Source organism: Cydia pomonella, chromosome 8 (assembly GCF_033807575.1).
Source record: "Cydia pomonella isolate Wapato2018A chromosome 8, ilCydPomo1, whole genome shotgun sequence".
Classification (NCBI taxonomy): Eukaryota; Metazoa; Arthropoda; class Insecta; order Lepidoptera; family Tortricidae; genus Cydia; species Cydia pomonella.
This window is the reverse complement of record NC_084710.1, coordinates 14,507,848-14,527,959: the sequence shown is the minus strand read 5'-3', so window position 1 is coordinate 14,527,959 and position 20,112 is coordinate 14,507,848. Positions and strand designations below refer to the sequence as shown.

The window sequence follows — 20,112 nt, the reverse complement described above, 5'->3', positions numbered from 1 at the left end:
AATGATTGCCCGTGTTACCCGTCAATATGTTAATATCAATCTGGAAATCTAGAGCAAGTTAATATAATGCGGCAATTGTTTTGCCAGTATTGCTATTAATGGCCCAAGTTGCTGATATAAATCAATGGTATCCGTATCTAGAGTTGAATTTAATTGGTGATGTGTTATTGAAACAGGGTCAATCGGTTTGCACAAAAGTTTTGAGAAATTATAGGCTAGCCTCGCTATAACAGGGTCGCTATCACTTAGCCACTCAATTGCTTTTTAATGAAAAATATGAAGCAAGTGAGTGAATATATTGGCGCTACAACGCGGCGTTCAACCTCGCTATTAGCGCTAGTTCGGACTGTACGTGTATTTTAAAGTAGATGATACACTTCATTTAAACTAGATATTCAAATATTTATTTAATTGTTTTATATCGTTCAACAAAACTTACTTTATGTATTTCAATATCTGACTTTTCCGCCTGACTTCGCCGAAGCCTTTTGGCGAGCGGAGGTGTGAAGAGCGCGGGGTCTGGATGGGTTCGCCCAGCACGCTGCCACGGTTGCTGGTGTCTCCATAGCAGGGAGACCACAGAACCCACTACCAGCACGCAGACTAAACCGATCTGAAACAGGCCAACATGATTGCTCTACATTTACATGCTTTGACAGATATGTGTACTGACCTCGGAAGTCGCTAAATCATTTGTTGTACTTTCTCGAAAAATGCTACGGATGGAAGGTTGCATTAAAATACCGATGACACTATAATTAACGCAGCGTACACGTGACGTGTTTTATGCGTTGCAGTTTTGCCTTATATTCTTTACTTTTTGCCTGCTATGCTGTGTTCAAGCCGATAGTACCTAAGTAAGTGCAAGGTGTGAATAAGAGAGCATACTAGCATGTCTTCTGATTCCACTTGAATTAAGCAAGATTATTTTTGGAAGGTTATGATCTTGAAATATTATGACGATCATCTTATCTAAATGGGTTAAGCGTTATATATCTAAAGACTTCAAATCTAATTGTAAGAGCAATGAGTTATCATTGTAATTGTGAAGAGAAGTTAATTGGTAACAATTAATTAAAATTTCAGTGTCAATCGACTTACATGCTTACAAAAAACTACATGCTTAAAGGTAAGCATTTAATTTTACATTAGGTAAGATAAGAAGAATTTATTAGCACAAATTAATATATAAAGGAACAGAAAATGGTGCTAAAAGGTCTTCACTCAGCTTGATGCCACGAAGTGAGTCCTAGCTAGGACACAGTACGTGATGCTGATTAGGTATATGAAACACCCATATTGACCTAAGTAGTATATATACGTATGTAACATATCTCTACTTTTAATACATATTCATTAAATTTGGACTTATTGTTGTATTAGGTAGGTATTTTATATGCTTTTAATCTAGTAATTTTTCGTAAAATGGCCTACCCATAGACTTACCGGACTAGTCCACAAGTAAGACAGCCTGTATAGGTAAAAATAGTCTCCAGGATTGATTTCCGGGACTACCGGTAAAGTAATGTTGCCGGCACAACCTTCTACGCTCACAGGTAGCCGGGTAGGCGACGGCCGAGGCCTGCCAAAGTTTATCCACAATGTCAACGCCAAGCCGCTGAGCAAGCCTGAGCAGGCACCCTGTAAGTTTGTTATATGTTTTTAATATAAGTATTTTTTAAGATGATAAGATAAATGATTTTTTAACACCACGCGATTGAAAGAGACAGCCACTTATCATTATCAGTTATCACGCTACAGCGCGCTGGCACGTAGACATAGACGACCGTCATATCCGTACTGGTTAACTAGATGCTTTTATTTTTGGGAAAAGTAGATCTCTCTATGTCAAGATAACAGAGGGTGTAAACTGAGGGTGACTATTTACGGATTCATGACGGTTAATCGATTATCACCCTCTTAAGCAGCTGGAAACAATAATAGGTCTCATAGTTCAATTTGCGGTATTCTGTTTCTTCGTCGCGTTACATGGCAATACAAGATACAAAAGGAAGACCTAAAAATATAAACAAACTAAGAGTACTTACGGCTTCGTTAGCGAAGGTAGTGAACATGCCAAGCGTAAACACACCTAGCACCGGACCGCCCACGACAGCAAAGATCGTCAGCGCCGCCTGTAGCACGCCTCCTAAGTGTTCGGCGATAAATGCCACGCCGAGAAACACGAGGCCATACAAGCAGGCCGCCAGCTTTGTCAGCCAGGGCATGTAAGACTTGCGGACGTGGCAGCATCTTGGGAAACGATTTTATTTTCAGCTTTACTTTTCCTTAATGTATTAATAGTTGTAAGTAAGGGAGTAATTAATGTATGTAAGTAAGTATGTTGTGTAAGACTGTAGTCTTACAGATCTTTATGGAGATTCTCAGACAAAAGTGTAGGTACTAATGACTATTTTCTAAAACTAGTGAAGAATATTTGAAATTTCGTACTTTTATTGTAATTTCTTTCCAACTCTATCAGCACAGTTAAGAAGCTCTCATAGTTTTAGAACAGGTTTATTTAATCTGTATGTGTATTAGGGCCACCATTGATACAGTTTTTGAAGGAATCAAGTCACCAGGTCTATTGCAGCGGTCGAATTACGACTGTGTTCTGGCGAATTCATCTGGTTCTACCATAGGCATATCTAATAGCGATCTTCTTCTTCTTCTTTTACAATATGGCCTCCATCAAATCTATAATGATTTTTTTTCCAATGTCAAGTGTCCTTGTTTAGTAGTAACTTTTAAGTGTGCTCGTAGAGCATGACGTTGTTCGGTAGTTGCTTTTAGTAAAGAGATAGCTGGACTTTACTAAAAGCCAAGATGGATTGCCGGGTGTTGATTAAAACATGGTTAAACGCGTTTCAAGATTAGTTTTTCATCATCTGCACACTTCCACTATACTATATCTGTTCACTTCATAATATATAGCAATCTGAGAAGACTATGCCTTACTTGCCCATATAATCTATCAATGTGACAGCAGCCAGGGAGTTGCAGGAAGAAGACACAGTAGACAGAGTGGCGCTGAATATACCGGCCACAAACAACCCTAAGATGCCTGGTATTCTTCGCATTGAGTCCACCACGTAGTACGGCATAAGTTGATCCATCTAGAAAATTTTAAATTATGTAAACGATTATAAAAAGTTATCAAGATAGAGGTCTGATTATCTATTGGGGTCGACTTTCGAGGTTTTTTAAATTGTGTGTAATTACGATGAAATATGATGAAATAAATCAATAAAATAATGTACATAGTTCCATTTTTAAGGTCACTAATATAATTTTATGGAATTTAGTATGAAAACGGCAGTTATCAACCAGACGCTAATAATCTTAAATTTGCGTTTATTGTTTAAATTCAGCGGCAATAAAGATAAAGATAAGTAGGTAATTAGCTAGGTATTATATCACAGAATCATTCAAGATAATATTACTTAGGTTATTTTTATGTAATTTTTAATTGAAATCCAAAATCTTTTGAACTTAATAGGAGAAAAAATGTCTGAAATTTTCATACAGAAAAAGTGTAACTTACAACTATATGAAATGACCCACCTATAACTACAGACAGATAAAGCTAATTAAGAATGTTATGACGATGATGTTTGAAAATGACAATTTTACATCGATTAAAATATATAGCCTTATCATTTCAAGCTTTTACATACATAGGTGTCCTACCTACTATCATCAAAAATAATAATCTCTATTTGTATCAAAATATAAATAAGACTTATAGCAGTGATGCTGCTCGACGTCAGCGGGTCACAGTGTATATGGCGATACCAGCGAGACAGCTGGAGAAACTCATGAAGGCGAGCACCAGCCAGCTCCACCACAGGCAAGCTTGCGAGACTTACAGCAGTGATGCTGCCCGACATCAGTGGGTCACAGTCCTTGTACACGGCGTACATGGCGATACCAGCGAGACAGCTGGAGAAACTCATGAAGGCGAGCACCAGCCAGCTCCACCACAGGCAAGCTTGCGAGACTTACAGCAGTGATGCTGCCCGATGTTTTTTTTTTAGTTTATTTATCATAAAGGTACATCACATTGTGACACCACTTTATTCCTCGCCAAACTGCGGTCGCAGTTTGTTGGCGGGTCAGCGGGTCACAGTCCTTGTACACGGCGTACATGGCGATACCAACGAGACAGCTGGAGAAACTCATGAAGGCGAGCACCGGCCAGCTCCACCACAAGCAAGCTTGCAAGTCGACGTACTTACAGCAGTAATGCTGCCCGACGTCAGTGGGTCACAGTCCTTGTACACGGCGTACATGGCGATACCAGCGAGACAGCTGGCGAAACTCATGAAGGCGAGCACCGGCCAGCTCCACCACAAGCAAGCTTGCAAGTCGACGTACTTACAGCAGTAATGCTGCCCGACGTCAGTGGGTCACAGTCCTTGTACACGGCGTACATGGCGATACCAACGAGACAGCTGGAGAAACTCATGAAGGCGAGCACCGGCCAGCTCCACCACAAGCAAGCTTGCAAGTCGACGTACTTACAGCAGTAATGCTGCCCGACGTCAGTGGGTCACAGTCCTTGTACACGGCGTACATGGCGATACCAGCGAGACAGCTGGCGAAACTCATGAAGGCGAGCACCGGCCAGCTCCACCACAGGCAAGCTTGCGAGCGCTTTAGCGAGCTCACTGTTAGCAAGCGTTGGACCTAGAACATACGCATTTGATGTTTGGTTGTACCACAATGTGGGTAGATACACTTAGGAGCAAAACTGTCCCAATAGTAGCATATTAGTAGAATGTGGAGAGGTTGATGTCGATCAAGGGGAGGGGCACATGATTAATACATAACAGTACTCCTTGACATTTTCTACAAATCCGCCTAACATATGATGTACTTGGCATTTACGGTTATTTTGTAATTCCTAATCGAAAAGAAGAAAAAAAAACTCATTTTTATTTTATCCTTAATTTTTATTTCCTCTTATGGAAACTCCAAATAGCTGCATAATTTTTTTAAATAACATGCTCGTGGAATAGGTATAAACATATTTCGATTTTTTAAGTAAGGAATTAGACATTTAAGAGAAAATTGGGATTATTTTTTCTTTCACCGACACCTGTAAAATTTCTACCGCTTTATGCGTTAAAAGTTGAATGTCCTAATCGTCCTTTATGTTTTCTATGTATTTAATGAAAGCTACTGCAATTGGTGTCAATATTATTAACCAATTAAAACTGTTTTTTGCTCCAGTCATGGGATGTATGGCCTCATTCATTTTCAAACTAACAAATATCAATGAAAAATTAAACTTAAGCAGCTCATTGGCTCTTGTTTATAGTAAAATGTTACCAGCGATTAAAAACTGATGGTAAATACTTATTTTACAGGATTTGTCTATACCATCCCATTACTGGTGCCTGTTCCATTATACGTGTGTGTGTTATGTTTACTGTGACATTTCTGTTCACTGGATAATACATATTTCCTTTCCTAGAATATAAGTTTTAAGGTCATACAAAAATAAATATGTGATTTGTAGAGTCCGAAATTATAAGACTTCTAGTCTCTACAGTCTCTAACGGTTGCAAAGTATGATAAAATAACGAAAAAGTTATAACGAAGATTTACTTTAAACCTGTGTCTGATTGACCGCGTACAGCGACAAATAGTTGATCAGACCACCGATGTTCAAGGACCACCACGTGTGTCTCTCCGTTGGTCTTATGCTGATACTGGAAAGGGGAATGATGTCATTAAAGTCCGAGGAAATATAGGCGGATCAAATTTAACAGAACTTAATATATACAGGGCTCTTACTTCGAAAAATCCAGACGTCCACCTTCTCGAGCGATAATAAAAATTTGTTCAAAGCCTCCAAGCTGTATGGCACAGAAGGCAGTGACGCTCAAAACAGCTGCAAACATCAGCGCAGACTGTAGAACGTCTGTGATCACCACAGCTTTCATACCTCCCAAAGTTGCGTAAATGGTACAAGATAACCCAACTACTAATATAGATATCAGTCTATCGAGCCCTGTAACTGCTTCCAGAGCAATAGCTGGCGCGTAAAGAACAATGCCATTATACAACACCATTTGCAAGGTGTATGTCAGAGATGTAAGCATACGTATATAGCGTCCAAATCGCAGCTCTAAATATTCGTAAGTACTTGTTTTTTGAAGCCCGAAAAACACTGGTAAGTACAGTTTTGTTACGATTGGTGTGCCGTAGCCGTAGGGCAGGTTTATTAATATAAATATCATGCCGTAAGTGTAGGTTTCTGACGATCCTCCTAGTAAAGAGATGGCGGACATAAAAGAAGCCATCAGAGATACTGCGACTGGCATTATAGACATGTTTCGGTCTGCCAGTAAAAATTCCTGAAAATATAAATCACATTTTTAGACAAATTTAAATGACACATTTTGATATTAAGAGTGTTGAAGCGAAGTCAGCTAATAAAATAAGTATGACTATCAAAATATAGGTATTACTTGTCTTTGATATCAATCTTTATTGGTGTGATGTTTATTAACAGATAAAAAAGGAAGAGGCTTAACTGAAGACAAGGAAGAGGAAGAGTTATAATGTATTTAATTAATATAATGATGTGCTGTTACCTCATTAGTTTTTTGTTTCCCTCCACTGAAGCGATAGTATACTCCTATAGCGGTAGAGATTATTAAGGTTGCCGCTATTATGACATAATCCCATGCCCCGAAGATTGAGTGCTCCATTATTTCTGGAAAATAAAGCTAGATTGAATATTATGACTAGGTACTAAATAATGAAAGTCAAAAAATATTGAATTTATTGAACCGATCCATCCGAAATCTTGCCGCCATCTTGGAGAGCATCGTTTTTTTGCAATAATGTATCATTCATTTTGATGTCATTTTCTACTTCTAACTCTGGCACAAACACACAACAATTTTAAGCACTTTGCTTTTTGCTTGAAGGTATGTAAATTGAGCCTTGCATTGTATGTCATTTGGTAGCTTGATATACACATGATTCTTCCCGATGTCCCACATAATTCTGGCGCTGACTTGATTCTGGCGCTGACTTAATGCCGCAATATGAATGTTGATGTATCATACATAAGAATAAAAAATTGTGTAAATATGATGTGATGACTATGCCTACCTAGAAATACATACTCGTATGTATTAGATTTCACCTCAAAACTTTCCTACTCATATTGCCTCATCAATATGACACCGATTGCTAACAAGTACAATTGGTAAAGCGTTTAAAAAACGATAGCCTGACTATGAATGTTTTTGTTTGGAACTTTCTTATTTCTACCCGGGAGTAAAAAAATTTGCTAATGTCCCGCAATATGTAATAACAAATGAATTGATACCTAATCATAAAAATCGGTTCAGTAGTTCCCGAAACTATACTGAGTGATTTTGGGGTCGTGATCCTGAATCAACCACAAAATCGCAAAAAAACGAATGGGCACCTTTTAGAGTCCGGAGTAGACTAAACGTATGGACCCAGTGGTATATTTTTTCACGATTTTCATTTTAATGCATATTTGACATTCGGGATCACGAACCCAAAGTCACCCAGTATAAGGTAGAATACACGACGCAAACATGACCACGTACATATAACTATAAAAATACAGATAAAATCTTTATTAACATTTCATTAGATCAAGAGTTGTAGACTATCTGTAGATACATTACATTACAACGAGCATTAAAAAGCAACTTGAATAGCTAACACATTTTACCACGTGATGCCACTAAAACCATGACCCCAAAATTTGACTTAGCCTAACTAATATAAAAATAAAAGAGACTCAGGTTGTTCGTCATCGAAACAAACATTTCATGATCACATATTATATTAAACAGTATTAGGAAAAATACCTACTTCAAATTATATTCAACATGCACCAAAGCTATCGACTTAACTATCTTTAAATTGATTTTAGATGGAAGCCATGTAGAGTTAGTACCTAATGCTAAAACGTTGGTATTTTAGGGATAGAAAAACCACCCGCGTCTTTATAACGTGAATATATAAATTATAAGCGTTTGTACAATTAACCTACCTATTTCTTAAGTTAATTTTTTGTCGTTTGTTTCTATTTAAGCTTTACTATGTTATTTCAAAAAAAAAAATCTGTACGCGAAACTTAAGGGTACTGGATCCTAATTTGACATTACCCTAAACGTCCCGATGCAGTTTTGGGTATAGCAAAATTGTGTAGGTATCGCCAATATTCTTAACTTTAGGAAAAAGAAAAAAAAATGAGAGCACCTAATTCGTGTAAGTACGACCGAAATACTCGTTTACTTCACTTCATATTCATTATATTAAATACTTACTATGCTGGTGTCGCTGTTTAACATAAAAATAAATGTTAACAATCCAATATCAACACAAACTTTCGCCGACTAAATATATTCAATCCCTAAACGCGTTTATACTTATAATAGCTAACTCATCCATATTCGTTTAAATTTCCATTGCATTAAAACATTGTAAAGCCCGATTGTTTTACGATAAAAACAAACACGATCGTCGCCGTCCAAATGCACACGTATACTGGAGAGCATTGGGCTGGCGCTATCTTTTGGTGGACTCAAGTATAGTATAATTGTCACTGATCACTGATTACAGAACATCATAGTACTCAAGATGCTCCATTCATAGTTTATTTTTATTGTTTATTTATGCATGCACAAATTAATGTTAAATATATTATGTCAAAAGTAGAGATTACAATACAATGTTCCGTATCCGTCCGTAGCGCCGTACCTGGGCCAAAATTATTTTCGTTGTCTTGTTTCTGACCACTCTTTCACGCTTGTATTTATAATGTACACATATAATATTTTGTATCATATACGTATACATGATATACCGGGTGAGCCTTGTAACACGAGCAAATAATTAAAACATATTGTATTCCCCAAACGATAAAGCTTATGTTTAATATCTATTAAAAATTATGAAGTGACTTCCTATTTTTCATGCAAATTAATGATAATCTTCAATATTGGCCATCATTATTGTAGCTGAAGTTGCTTGTCACGATTTAAACATATTAAAAGTCTTCGAATAAACTTATCTTATTTATTTTTAAACGACGCTCACAAATGTTGGTCACTTTGAGGAGGAGTACAGCCTACAGTTTAATTGATTGATCTCTGTTACTGGCCCCACCCGGTATAGATCTTCTATAGGCTAAAACGCAAATAAACAATATTTAATATACGCTAATGGACCGTGGCTATTTGCTGTACATTGCTGGTCCACCAATAAAAAGACAAGAAAATAAGTTTATTAATTATTTGTCATACAAGAATACATGTTAAATCAGTCCACATTGGAACAATTAACTAAGAAATGCCATTATTCATTAGACACGATGATTCTACGACGTAACGTGAAAAATATTAAATCTTACACATTTTATTACAATTTAATTTGTTTATTATTAAATAACTACCGTCAAATCTATGACGATTTTGCCAATGTCAAGTTACGTTGTAAGTTTTAAGTGTGCTCGTAGAGCATGACGTTGTTCGGTAGTTGCTTTTAATAGTAAAGAGATAGCTGGACTTTACTAAAAGCCACGATGGATTGCCGGGTGTTTATTAAAACATAGTTAAACGCGTTTCAAGATTAGTTTTCCATCAGCTGCACACTTGCACAATAGGTCACTGCATAATAAGCTATCAATATTACACTTTAAACTACATGAATGAGCAAAACACAAAAAAAAAAATCGCGATACATCTTCGCTTGAATATCAACGACAACCCCGCGGTCACTGATCTGTGAGCAGTTAACATGAAATTACTTACTTCAACCAGAAATGTCACTGTTAACCGCATACATACCATATCCATAGCCGTCTATAACAAAATTATAAAGTTTAAATTGGCCTGGATAGTTTTAGTTTTGATTTTCATTGACAAGTTGGTAATAGGTATAGTTACTACGAGGTTAATAAATAACATATCTAGGAAAGGAATTTTGGATAAATTAAGTAAACTTAACAAAAATAGGAATTTAATGAACTATTCTATATCTGTATGACATCCGCTTATAACGCCATGTTTTTACTATAAGTGTATCTGAGCCCCTAGTGTAAATTTATTCGATTTCGAAACGTGACGTATGCGTTTGCGTTAAGTCTCATTTAGTATGGGATTTAGAAACAGCGCGCCAAGCGGAACGTTTTGGAAACTCAAAATCCCATATAAAATGAGACTTAACGCAAACGCGTACGTCACGTTATGCCATCGAATAAATGTAAACTAGGGGTACTGATTTATCGGCCTGTTTTCGTTGTCTTAGTCTCTTAACGAGCGGCGGGGTGAAGAGCGCGGGATCAGGGTGGGGCTGTCCCACGCGCTGCCGCAGTTGCTGGTGTCTCCACAGCAGGGACACAACAGAACCGACCAAACCAATATTTTACAAATAATGTAAAATAAGTAGGTACAGCAAGGTCAAGGCCTCTACCTTATACCCATGCCTCCAGCTGCCGTTATCGACAGGCTGCTTGAATTGTTGCTGGCGCCAAATGCTTATCATGTCATACTATATTTGGACCCAAACTTATCGCTAATCTCCGAAGAAGATAAGTTATCGACTTAAGTTATCTGGGTGAGAAAGGAAAATCCTCCAGGCAGCCCCGGGCGATATGCGCGGCTGCAGTTAAGGTACCTACATTATGCCGCATCTTAAGTAGATAGGTTGGTAGTAAGTCCTTAAAGAAGATATTGTGATACTAACTACTATTTTGGACGGGTGAATATAAATTTCGAATCATCTTGTACTCCATATGTATTATACATATGAGTCTCACGGAAATAAAAGCAAAACTTAATTGTCGATTTTTCAAAGGTTATGATAATAATGATACTTATGATCTTGGTTACGCCTGATATAAGAACTTGACGTTCAAGATCAATCTTTCTTATCGTAATTGCTGTTTTAAGGGTCAAACAGAATCACGCAATTTGTATCATGTCTAGATGTTCAATTTTAGTTTAAACTCATGAGACCTATAAATTCTGTCACTGTATCGCAACACTAGGTTATAGTGCGGAGCGCTGCCGCAGGTCACCCTATAATACTGAATACTGAACTCGTTCAAAAATAGGACAGCCTGTAAAAATAGAAGTACCTAGTCGCATGTGTCTGCTAACTTGCTAAAGCAGGCACTGGCAGGTTCTGGCAGAGTGTTGTTGTCTGGACATCCATCCACATTGACTGGTAATATGTAATTTCTTCATTTCAAATATTCTTTATTCACTAAAAATATACACATACATATATACCCATATGGATGGATTAGTTTTTTTCTCCTACTGGGATCGAAAGACCTCGTGATTACAAACCTCGTGTTTTCGTGGTGTGATTATATAGTGTACAACTTTAAATAAATGTTATAAATGTGGGTTAAAAATAAACAGCATTTTACTAAAACATGTATTTGTATAATAGTATCCTTAATATATATTTATTCACTTTTTATACATTTTCTATGCATAACAACTCTATAAAAAATAGTCCACAACGTATTCTAATTATAACTACACTTTCTTGATAAATTATTAAGAAACCTTATTGGCATTTTAGCTCTATATGATTATATTGATTATCTGTGTGATCAAAATGAAACTTTCGATTGCTATAACAAATGTATTGAGATTGACCATGTTTACAATACAACCTATTAAAGATAAAACAAAATAAACAAACGTACAAATTTAATTACAGATACTTATCAAAAAACATAATAAAATGTTCACCTAGATATCTAAATTAATAAGTAGCTAAAAATGCAACATGTATCATTCGAGGTTCACTCTTGTAACGTACCTAATACTTATAAGCAATACTAGTTAAGAAATATTACAAATTTATATATTATACACCTACTATTCAATAAATAACTTTCTTCTTATTAGCAATGGAAGATCGGTTTCTCGTAAAACTATCACAGCTGTGCAGTACATTCATTGCAGATATAACTCATATATTTCTTACCGTAAAAAGGTGCCTACTTTGCTCCAAATTTCGAATTTTAATTTAATTTAAAAATTATATTAAAATTTTATTTCTCTATTAATATTTAAAAAAATAATTTATCACGGAAAAAATATGGCTGTCACATAGAAATCGTTAAAGGATCTAATCAAACGAAATATTTGAAAAGCCATTGTTTGAGCCAAGGTATATAATATAAAACACGTACGACAAACACCTTGGTGCAACTAGCTCTTAAGGTACAGATTCAGAAAACAGAGTTTTTAAAAAGTCGTAGCGATCTTGAGGCTTTTCTCGTGGAACTTCAACAATTCGAATCCTGAGTTAGAAAAAAATCACGAACATAGGTCTAAAATGCCCTTTAAAAAATTATAATATATTTTGCATAAAAGGTAAAAATATGTAAATTGCTTCTAACTCGGCAATATCATGCTTGAGAGACTCATCGATTACTGTAGGTATTTATTGTTAAAACACACAAAAAAATAAATTCAAAAGCATGATATCCGCGGTCCCGAGTAGGTACAGTCAAATACTTTGTAGCAACCAAAGTAGCCAAATAGTTCGGTACACCATATATTTAGTATGGTGTACCGAACTATTTGGCCACTGCTACAAAGTATTTGACGCTGACTGTACGTACATTAGGTACATCGCGCTCACGCTTACGCTCATTGAGAGTGAGAGAAGAATACGAACTTACGGGCACGAACTTACACGCGCCATCTTATACAGTTCTAAAAATACCTACGTGTAATGTGTCAAATTCATCAAGGTGGGAAATTGGAAAACACCCATGACTCTGAAAAAAAAATTCGTGTTTATGCCACAAATAAATAGTTGTGTAATTAAACCTGTGGCCCTAGTGAAAAAGGGTACAAGTCTCTGACAGCGCAGGTGTAAAGGGGTGTAAGTTCCACGTAACACTTATGTCCTTATACACCTAAACTGCCAGAGACTTGTACCCTTTTTCACTAGGGCCACATAACGTTCTTTACACTTAAATCGACCGGGATATAAACCGTGATTACCTTTAATATATGTAATAAGAGAAATTGACAATAGATGGCGTTACTCTGTGACAAGTGCTGTAAGGTTAAAATCGATTGTAAATAATAATAATTGTCAGTTCACATTTTACTTTTTAAGTTTATGTAGATTATCACCTATACACCACCATATTACAATAAATAGTTATAACCGAGCAAAGCTCGGTCGCCCAGGTACTATTCTTTTTATCGACGCAGTTATATGCATCTTGTTCACGGGTAACACTCGGTGGGATGGTGTTCGGGTCAAAATATCGGGAGCTGAATAAAAACAATATAAAAGGTAATCACGGTTTATATCCCGGTCGATTTAAGTGTAGTGAAACTAACCGTAAATCATTCAAACAAAAACGTTCTTTGTCTAGTAATTACAACAAATGATTTTGCACCGCCTACAAATTATCTGTTGGTAGAGAATTATGGCAGTAAGTCCATCTTTTGTACGATTGTATTTTCTTTTATGCAATAAAGATTAAATAAATAATTAAAAGTTTTCCAATTGTTTTTGCTGATACCTACTCTTGACTTGAAATATTTTATTTTTTCGTTTTTTTTCTACAAAAACCATGCATATCTCGCAAAATATTGATCCTATAAGTATGAGTATGGTTTCACTCGATTCAGCAAAAAATTAAATAAAAATGACACCTCACTCGGCTAGTTTGTAAAATGTGAATATTTTAAAATGAACCCCCTGCACATCCCCCCCCCCCCGTCCCGAAAAGGGGGTCGGACCTCTAACTTTTGGTAGGACTCGGCAGGTCCTCATTTCTAGTGCCAAGATAAAGCCGATAAAGGTCATAAACAATTTTTTATCGATGTACATATTTTAGCCGCCAAAAGGCCATATTTAGTCTTACCTGCTGGGCTAAGATGGTCGGCTCTTTATCATTTGTCACCATGCCTGTCACGTTCTAACAAATATGTAAGCGCGAAAGTGACGGACATAGTGACAAGTGATAAAAATGGAACCATGATACCGCCGCTGTACTCACAAATATTTGTAGAGAACCCTCATACTGTTTCTCTTGCCCGTGAAAAATAAAAATTGTTTCTCTTACCGCACTATCCGCACATGACCTGAGATTTTTCCAAACAAATCAATTATTTTATAGCAACTTCGGTAAATTCTTATTGATGTTTGATATATATTTAGGTTCAAAACTCGCTGCCGATTGTGGTATTATTGTCGTAATTAAACCGAGAAGTTATGAAACGGTAGAATTTTAAATAATGTCTATTATTTACCTGTAAATCACATTGAGGTAACCAAGGTGCAAGTGGTCTTTGTTCCTTATATCTAGGAATGTTACTACTTAAGTACATTATACATATATTGAGTAACAATTAAGTACATACCTAATTATAATATAGGTATTTTCATTAAGAATTAGGTGTAACAATCACAACAAAAGCAATAAGCTTCAATTTATTCGAGACTTTCGTGTTGCGTCAAAGTACCTAATACGTTCAAATACCGATTTTCTACAAGCAAAAACATCACTGGGAAAGGATTATCCTCCTTTCCCAGTGATGTTTTTGCTTTTTACGAGTCTTCGGCCTTTTCGAGTGATATAGCTAGTCAGACTATATTAATTTTAGTAGGGGAGCCCATGAGGGGATTTTTGAAGTTACTCCAGCGTGTCCGATAAGGATATGATTGATATCTTGCTACCCGGGTCATACACATTATATAGAAAACTCATTCGCGTCTTTCCTGTAGACATAGCAAATTTAAGGGAATCTAAAATAATTTCTATACGGCAGTTTCACAGGCGGGATACTCAGTACTTACTTACAGACTTAAATAAGAAATTCGGGATATCTTATTATATTCGTTTACTTTGATTGTATTGTCCACAGAATTTACCTTCTTCTAAAATGTGTTCGACCCATCCACTGACCATATCCACATATTTACCATAACCAATTAAGCCGTCTATGTTGGTGGATGAGTTGGTAAATAATCTGACAATTATTTATGCGCATCAGACGGTAAGAAGTTCGAAACCCGATTTTCACACTGTAACCGTCAGATTAAAAAATCGTACAAGTAATTGTCAGGTTAAGTAATAGCACAATTATAGCATTACCTTGGACCAAAATCATTAAATCCACAATCTAATTAACGATTTTATTAAATGCCCCCAAACTCACCAAGATAAACGGCTAAAAGTGGGTACGGTAGATCTAGGTAGCAAGTCGTAACATAATTTCACACGCTCGAATAACTACAAAAATCCTCTCTTGGGGTCCCCAACTATTACAATTCGCGTGTGTTACATTTATATTGCGTCTTTTAGTTTGGTTATTCGAGTCTAAATCAGTCTACTGCAACGGATTAACTTGTGTTACACTATGCGATTTGCAAAAATATAACGGTGATTTTCATTTTAAATCATATTCCTACAGGCATACGATACGAATACGATCTCCTTATAATTAAATGGGTTTATCAAATGGTAATCTGCATGAGTTACAGGCGTCCATTAGCTGCGGTAATAAATTTCCATCAAGCGGGCCGTATGCTTTTTTGTCACCAATGTTTTATAATAAAACCTCAAGCTTTGTCCTCATGTGCACAATGCAGCTATAGTGTGAGCGACGCGCGTGTAGATATTATTGAGAACTGATCCAATTTGATAGGTAGGCCTCATAACAATGGCGCATACAATTATTGAACCTTTCGATAATACCATTTGCTACTTATAAGTAATTATGAAATAAATCAAAATTCAAGATGCAAAACAAATAAATTAGGGTACGCTGAATGTTTGGCCGCTCACCGCTTCAACAGCTCGCACTGAAAACAAAAATAAAACATTTGTAAGTATATAAATATTGTCATTTGTGTGGCCCTTACACTTCTTTGTTATTATTAAATATATTTTAAGTAGATGCTATGGTTGTGGGTGGTATGGTGGTATAGTATTTAAAGATGGTTTTATAAAAAAAAAAGTTTTGACAACTGCCGATTGTCAAGCGAATTGTATGGTTGATGGGTCAATAGGTGGATCTCATCATTTCGTTCGTCGTAAATTTATTGCACCCAATAAAATGATAAAAACGGTATCAAATTAATAACACCATTTTACAATAAAATCAGCGTAAATCAGGAATTATAATATTTAAGTATATTAAAGTTGTATATGATCTAAATTTAAATTTTAAGCAAGCATAGACATGCAGTTAAATTAGCATAAAATGATGAATACTACTTCTAATATTTAAAAAGCTATGACATACCTCTAAATATCCACAAAAAACCGAAGCGTAAAGCTGGCTCATAGATAGGAGGCATCCATCTATAACAGATTACTAAGAAAGCATGCTCATGCAAGAAAAAATATCCAACTTAATAATAAATAATAAAAAGGAAACCCACTGCAGCGCACGGACACACCACGCCAGGGTGCCTAGCCAAGGTGACAATCGCTTGCGCTACGACAACGTAACGCTTTGTGTCTCTCCTCTCTATCATTCCTTCATATTAGTGCGACAATGACAGTTGCGTTTCGTTAGCTACGGAGCGTAAATGATTGGCATGCTGTTTACGTACCCAGTTGTGTTTAATTTCTGCTTAATGTTAAAATGTAGATATATAATAAATGAAATCCCACAGTGAGGCATGGCTACGTGAAGTACGCTCGCATACCTACGTGCCATATATGCGCTACAGTGTTGTATTCCGGTAAGATAACCAACATGCAATTAGTAATTCAAGGAAAAGAAAGCGAATTATTTTGTGCCCATACTCAAGATGAAGACATCAAAAAATATACAGATGTACATTAATCCATATAATTATTTTATACCTGTCGCGTCGAATGCTACGAGTAACCCCTATGTCAGTTCCTTTAAATTTCTTTTGCTTGGGTTTAATTGAAGAAATATGTTTTATTAGTAAAATGTTACATTTATAAATAAATTAATGTGCCCAACTTTCAAAAAACGTCTACAAACATTTTACGTGACAGCTACTGACTAAAAGGAACTGTTATAGGAATTGTTAAGTTACGCCCTAGAGAGAAAATAAATCATGATATTTCATAACAAGACAAGAGGCATGCTGCTTAAATTAAACTGAGTAAGCTGTCTGAGGGTTGTGCGCATGCTGAAGTTTAGAAGCAAGTTTGCCCACGCAGTTGAAACACTAAAAATAAATTAAGTATCGATTTCTAGTTAGCGTAGAAGCCATCACGCGTCCATCAACAGGAGGCCTACCGCGAAAACCGAAATTCGCAAATTTCGGGGATCTTTCTCTTTTACTCTCAGTAAGACGTAGAGTGACTGAGATAAATGCCCGCAATTGATGAACTTGGATGTTATAACCGCTACAATCCAGAACTCCGTTTTAGATTTTATTAAATTTCTTGTTCTGTAACTACAATGGATTTGATCTGTAAACTGACAAGTGTAACATTTTCAGATTAAAAAACATCTCTGTTGATAGCTGGCGGATTTAATACAAAGCAGTTTAAGAACATGACATTAAAATCAGAATCAGGCTCCTGGCTGAATTCGAGGGTTGGCCAGGGATATACCTATTGACCTTTTTGGATACCAGTCAATTGCGGCTTTTTGGCATAATTAGACCCATATACATGTCTAATACCCATACATACCTGTACATCAGCTTTCGTCTCCTGCGTGCGTCGTAACCGGCGGGCGAGGGGCGGGGTGAAGAGTGCTGGGTCGGGGTGCTTGCGCCCAGCCCGCTGCCACGGGTGCTGGCGCTTCCACGCTAGCGAAACAAGCGAACCTACCACCAGTACCCATACTAAGCCGATCTGAAAACGACACCAAGCGTAATTGGTTAGAGTCGACCGGAGAGGCGGTATTCTGCATCTTGCTGGAATCAGCACCTTTATGTTGGAATGGTTCGAATAAAATGTCTGCGACGCATCGTCAAAGCCAACGAGTATCAACACTGTCAGTGCTAATTTGAGGGCTAAGCTCTGTCTGTAGTTTATCTGCTTTTATTTAGGCCTTGGTCTCCTACTGACACCGTATGCTACGTACGTCGTCACATTTTATACATCCAAATCGTACAGCATCAATCGAAGACCAAGGCTTCAGAAAACTAGAAGAAAGCTATTGTATTTACAAGTATTTTAAATAAAATTCGTTAAATATAGAGTCTGTGCGGAAACAGAAGAGTGGTTGTCGTCAAGCTCACCATACTTATTAACCTATCGAATGAGCTAATGCTTTTACGGATACTGGAAAGCGATATGTAAATGTACTACATACCTATGAGGCCTGGATGTTAGTGAGATGACGATATGAGTTGTGCTGGTGTCCGACTTTATTACCTACATATAACATGAGTATCACATGATTATCCACCTGGTTTCTTGAGCTTAATAGTCGCCTCCAAACCTCCCCTTATAGCGACCCCATTCCTCACACAAAGTTTACCTTAAGTTCATATTAGCCTCACTGGATCACTGTTCACTCTGAGTACTGATAACGTTGGTCACAATATACCAGAGATACATCATTATTCTAATAACACCATAAGAACCTTCTTGACTTGATCTAAAAGCAAATATCACTGCCGCGTCGATTTGTTCGCACACAACCTCCTTTTTCCTACTGTCGTTCTCATCTACCCTCTCAACTTCCCTCAAAAAATCCCAATAACCTAGAAGCGGTTACTTTAACTTAAACGTGACTACTAGCGCCATCTACTCCATGACGTTGGCAAATATTAGCTGGTTCGCAATACGTTCGCGACACTCCCGCCCAGAAAGAAAATGCTACTCTTAATTGAAATTAGATGTCTATAGGCAAACATATAAATAAATCAACAATCAGATAATAAGAACACTTGTGAATAACGATGTGTTTGAGCCGTCCATTCTCGAACCGCATGGTTCACCCTTTGCGTCGTGAATCGGCACGGCCTGAGACTGTGTGCAATTTCTGATGACGTTACAGAAATGTGCTGAGACACTGCGTTTCTGAGATCGATCCAATCGTGCATCTGGTCTGAGTTGAGTTGTGAGTGATCTGTCTTGAGCTGATAAAGAACAGGATTCTGAGTCTGGTCTGAGCATTCATCAATGTTTGTGCTGTATTATTTTATTAATCTTGATAAAATAAATTTTGTTTCATTCTAAGAGAATATTTATGGATCATATAAGTATAACGAACGAATGTTAAATCTGGTTCCTACCTAATACGTTAAACATGATACATTCGTTTTCTAAAAAGACACGCAGTATAAATTGTTTCCATACACCACGCACATTTGCGCGCACGACGAGTCAAATCAGGGCTGAGCTGATAATTTGTGATAAAGTGGATATTCTGCAAGCAATGCGTGTTATACAAAAGCATCATGATTCATAAGAGATTATGGTCTTTTTCACAAAATATTATAAACACCAATATAACTAGATCCCGAAGTTACAGAAAATATACCAAATCGGAGGTCAGACCTAAACTGGTTTCTAAGCAACAACAGTCGGCAAGGCATTATATCAACTATCCGCATGATAAATAAACTTCAAATTTGATACTATTAACTATAACAACTATTCCGCCAAACAGAACAATGAATGTGATATTTTGATTCTTATTATTTTAATATTAAAATGTTAATTATTTTGTTCATGAATTGTTGATCAAGAGCATGATTTGAATCTGTGATAAAGTCGCTGTTTGAAAAGATCCTGGGTCACAACACAAATTGACCAGCAAATTTTAATTCAAAATGTCGTAAATGTTTATTAGTGCATGATTTTATTTAATTTATATCAAAGATTGGTCAGGCAACTAAATCTAAACATGTAGGTAAAGTACCTTGTCCCCTACATAATCAAATATAAATATCAAAATTAACATAACGTATAGGTACCTAAATATAGATTATAGTTAAACCTCTTGTTCAACTTAAACTTAGGTTTGAGCAGTTTGACCTGTTAGGTATGAGCAGGTATGGTAATGGCACCATTCATAGGACATTTAAGAGAACAATTGGATAATTGCTGACACTTCACTGATAATTGAAAAAAATTCTACCGCTTTGGGCGTTAAAATTTGAGTT

At 36.6% G+C, this 20,112-nt stretch overlaps 2 protein-coding genes across 3 annotated transcripts in view; both read right to left on the bottom strand.

Annotated features, from left to right (window-relative positions):
• Positions 1 to 20,112, bottom strand: part of LOC133520653 (putative sodium-dependent multivitamin transporter) — a 35,715-nt gene that overhangs the window by 2,028 nt on the left and 13,575 nt on the right. Inside the window, exons 9-13 of the mRNA XM_061855209.1 lie at positions 17,684 to 17,848; positions 2,959 to 3,116; positions 2,049 to 2,253; positions 1,447 to 1,641; positions 440 to 613 (exon numbers count right to left, since the gene is read on the bottom strand). Of these exons, the coding sequence (XP_061711193.1) occupies positions 440 to 613; positions 1,447 to 1,641; positions 2,049 to 2,253; positions 2,959 to 3,116; positions 17,684 to 17,848 (897 nt within the window). The remainder of the gene's footprint in view (positions 1 to 439; positions 614 to 1,446; positions 1,642 to 2,048; positions 2,254 to 2,958; positions 3,117 to 17,683; positions 17,849 to 20,112) is intronic.
• LOC133520654 (putative sodium-dependent multivitamin transporter) lies at positions 4,556 to 8,933 on the bottom strand. 2 transcript variants are annotated; one of them, XM_061855211.1, is made up of 5 exons: positions 8,331 to 8,932; positions 6,606 to 6,727; positions 5,803 to 6,365; positions 5,614 to 5,717; positions 4,565 to 4,689 (listed from the first exon to the last, which is right to left on the bottom strand). In XM_061855211.1, exons 2-4 carry the CDS (start codon positions 6,720 to 6,722, stop codon positions 5,615 to 5,617), a joined length of 783 nt encoding a protein of 260 aa, XP_061711195.1. In that variant the 5' UTR covers positions 6,723 to 6,727; positions 8,331 to 8,932; the 3' UTR covers positions 4,565 to 4,689; position 5,614. The 2 variants fall into 2 exon arrangements, with proteins under 2 accessions (XP_061711194.1, XP_061711195.1); XM_061855210.1 differs by having other exon boundaries at positions 4,556 to 5,717; positions 8,331 to 8,933.

What these genes read in the sequence shown, in the direction of transcription:
- LOC133520654 (XM_061855210.1), bottom strand. Translation starts at nt 6,722, where the DNA reads ATGGAGCACTCAATCTTCGGGGCATGGGATTATGTCATAATAGCGGCA. An exon ending in GGAAACAAAAAACTAATGAG is followed by an intron (nt 6,366 to 6,605) that starts GTAACAGCACAT and finishes TTATATTTTCAG; the next exon opens with GAATTTTTACTGGCAGACCG. An exon ending in GGACGTCTGGATTTTTCGAA is followed by an intron (nt 5,718 to 5,802) that starts GTAAGAGCCCTG and finishes TCCCCTTTCCAG; the next exon opens with TATCAGCATAAGACCAACGG.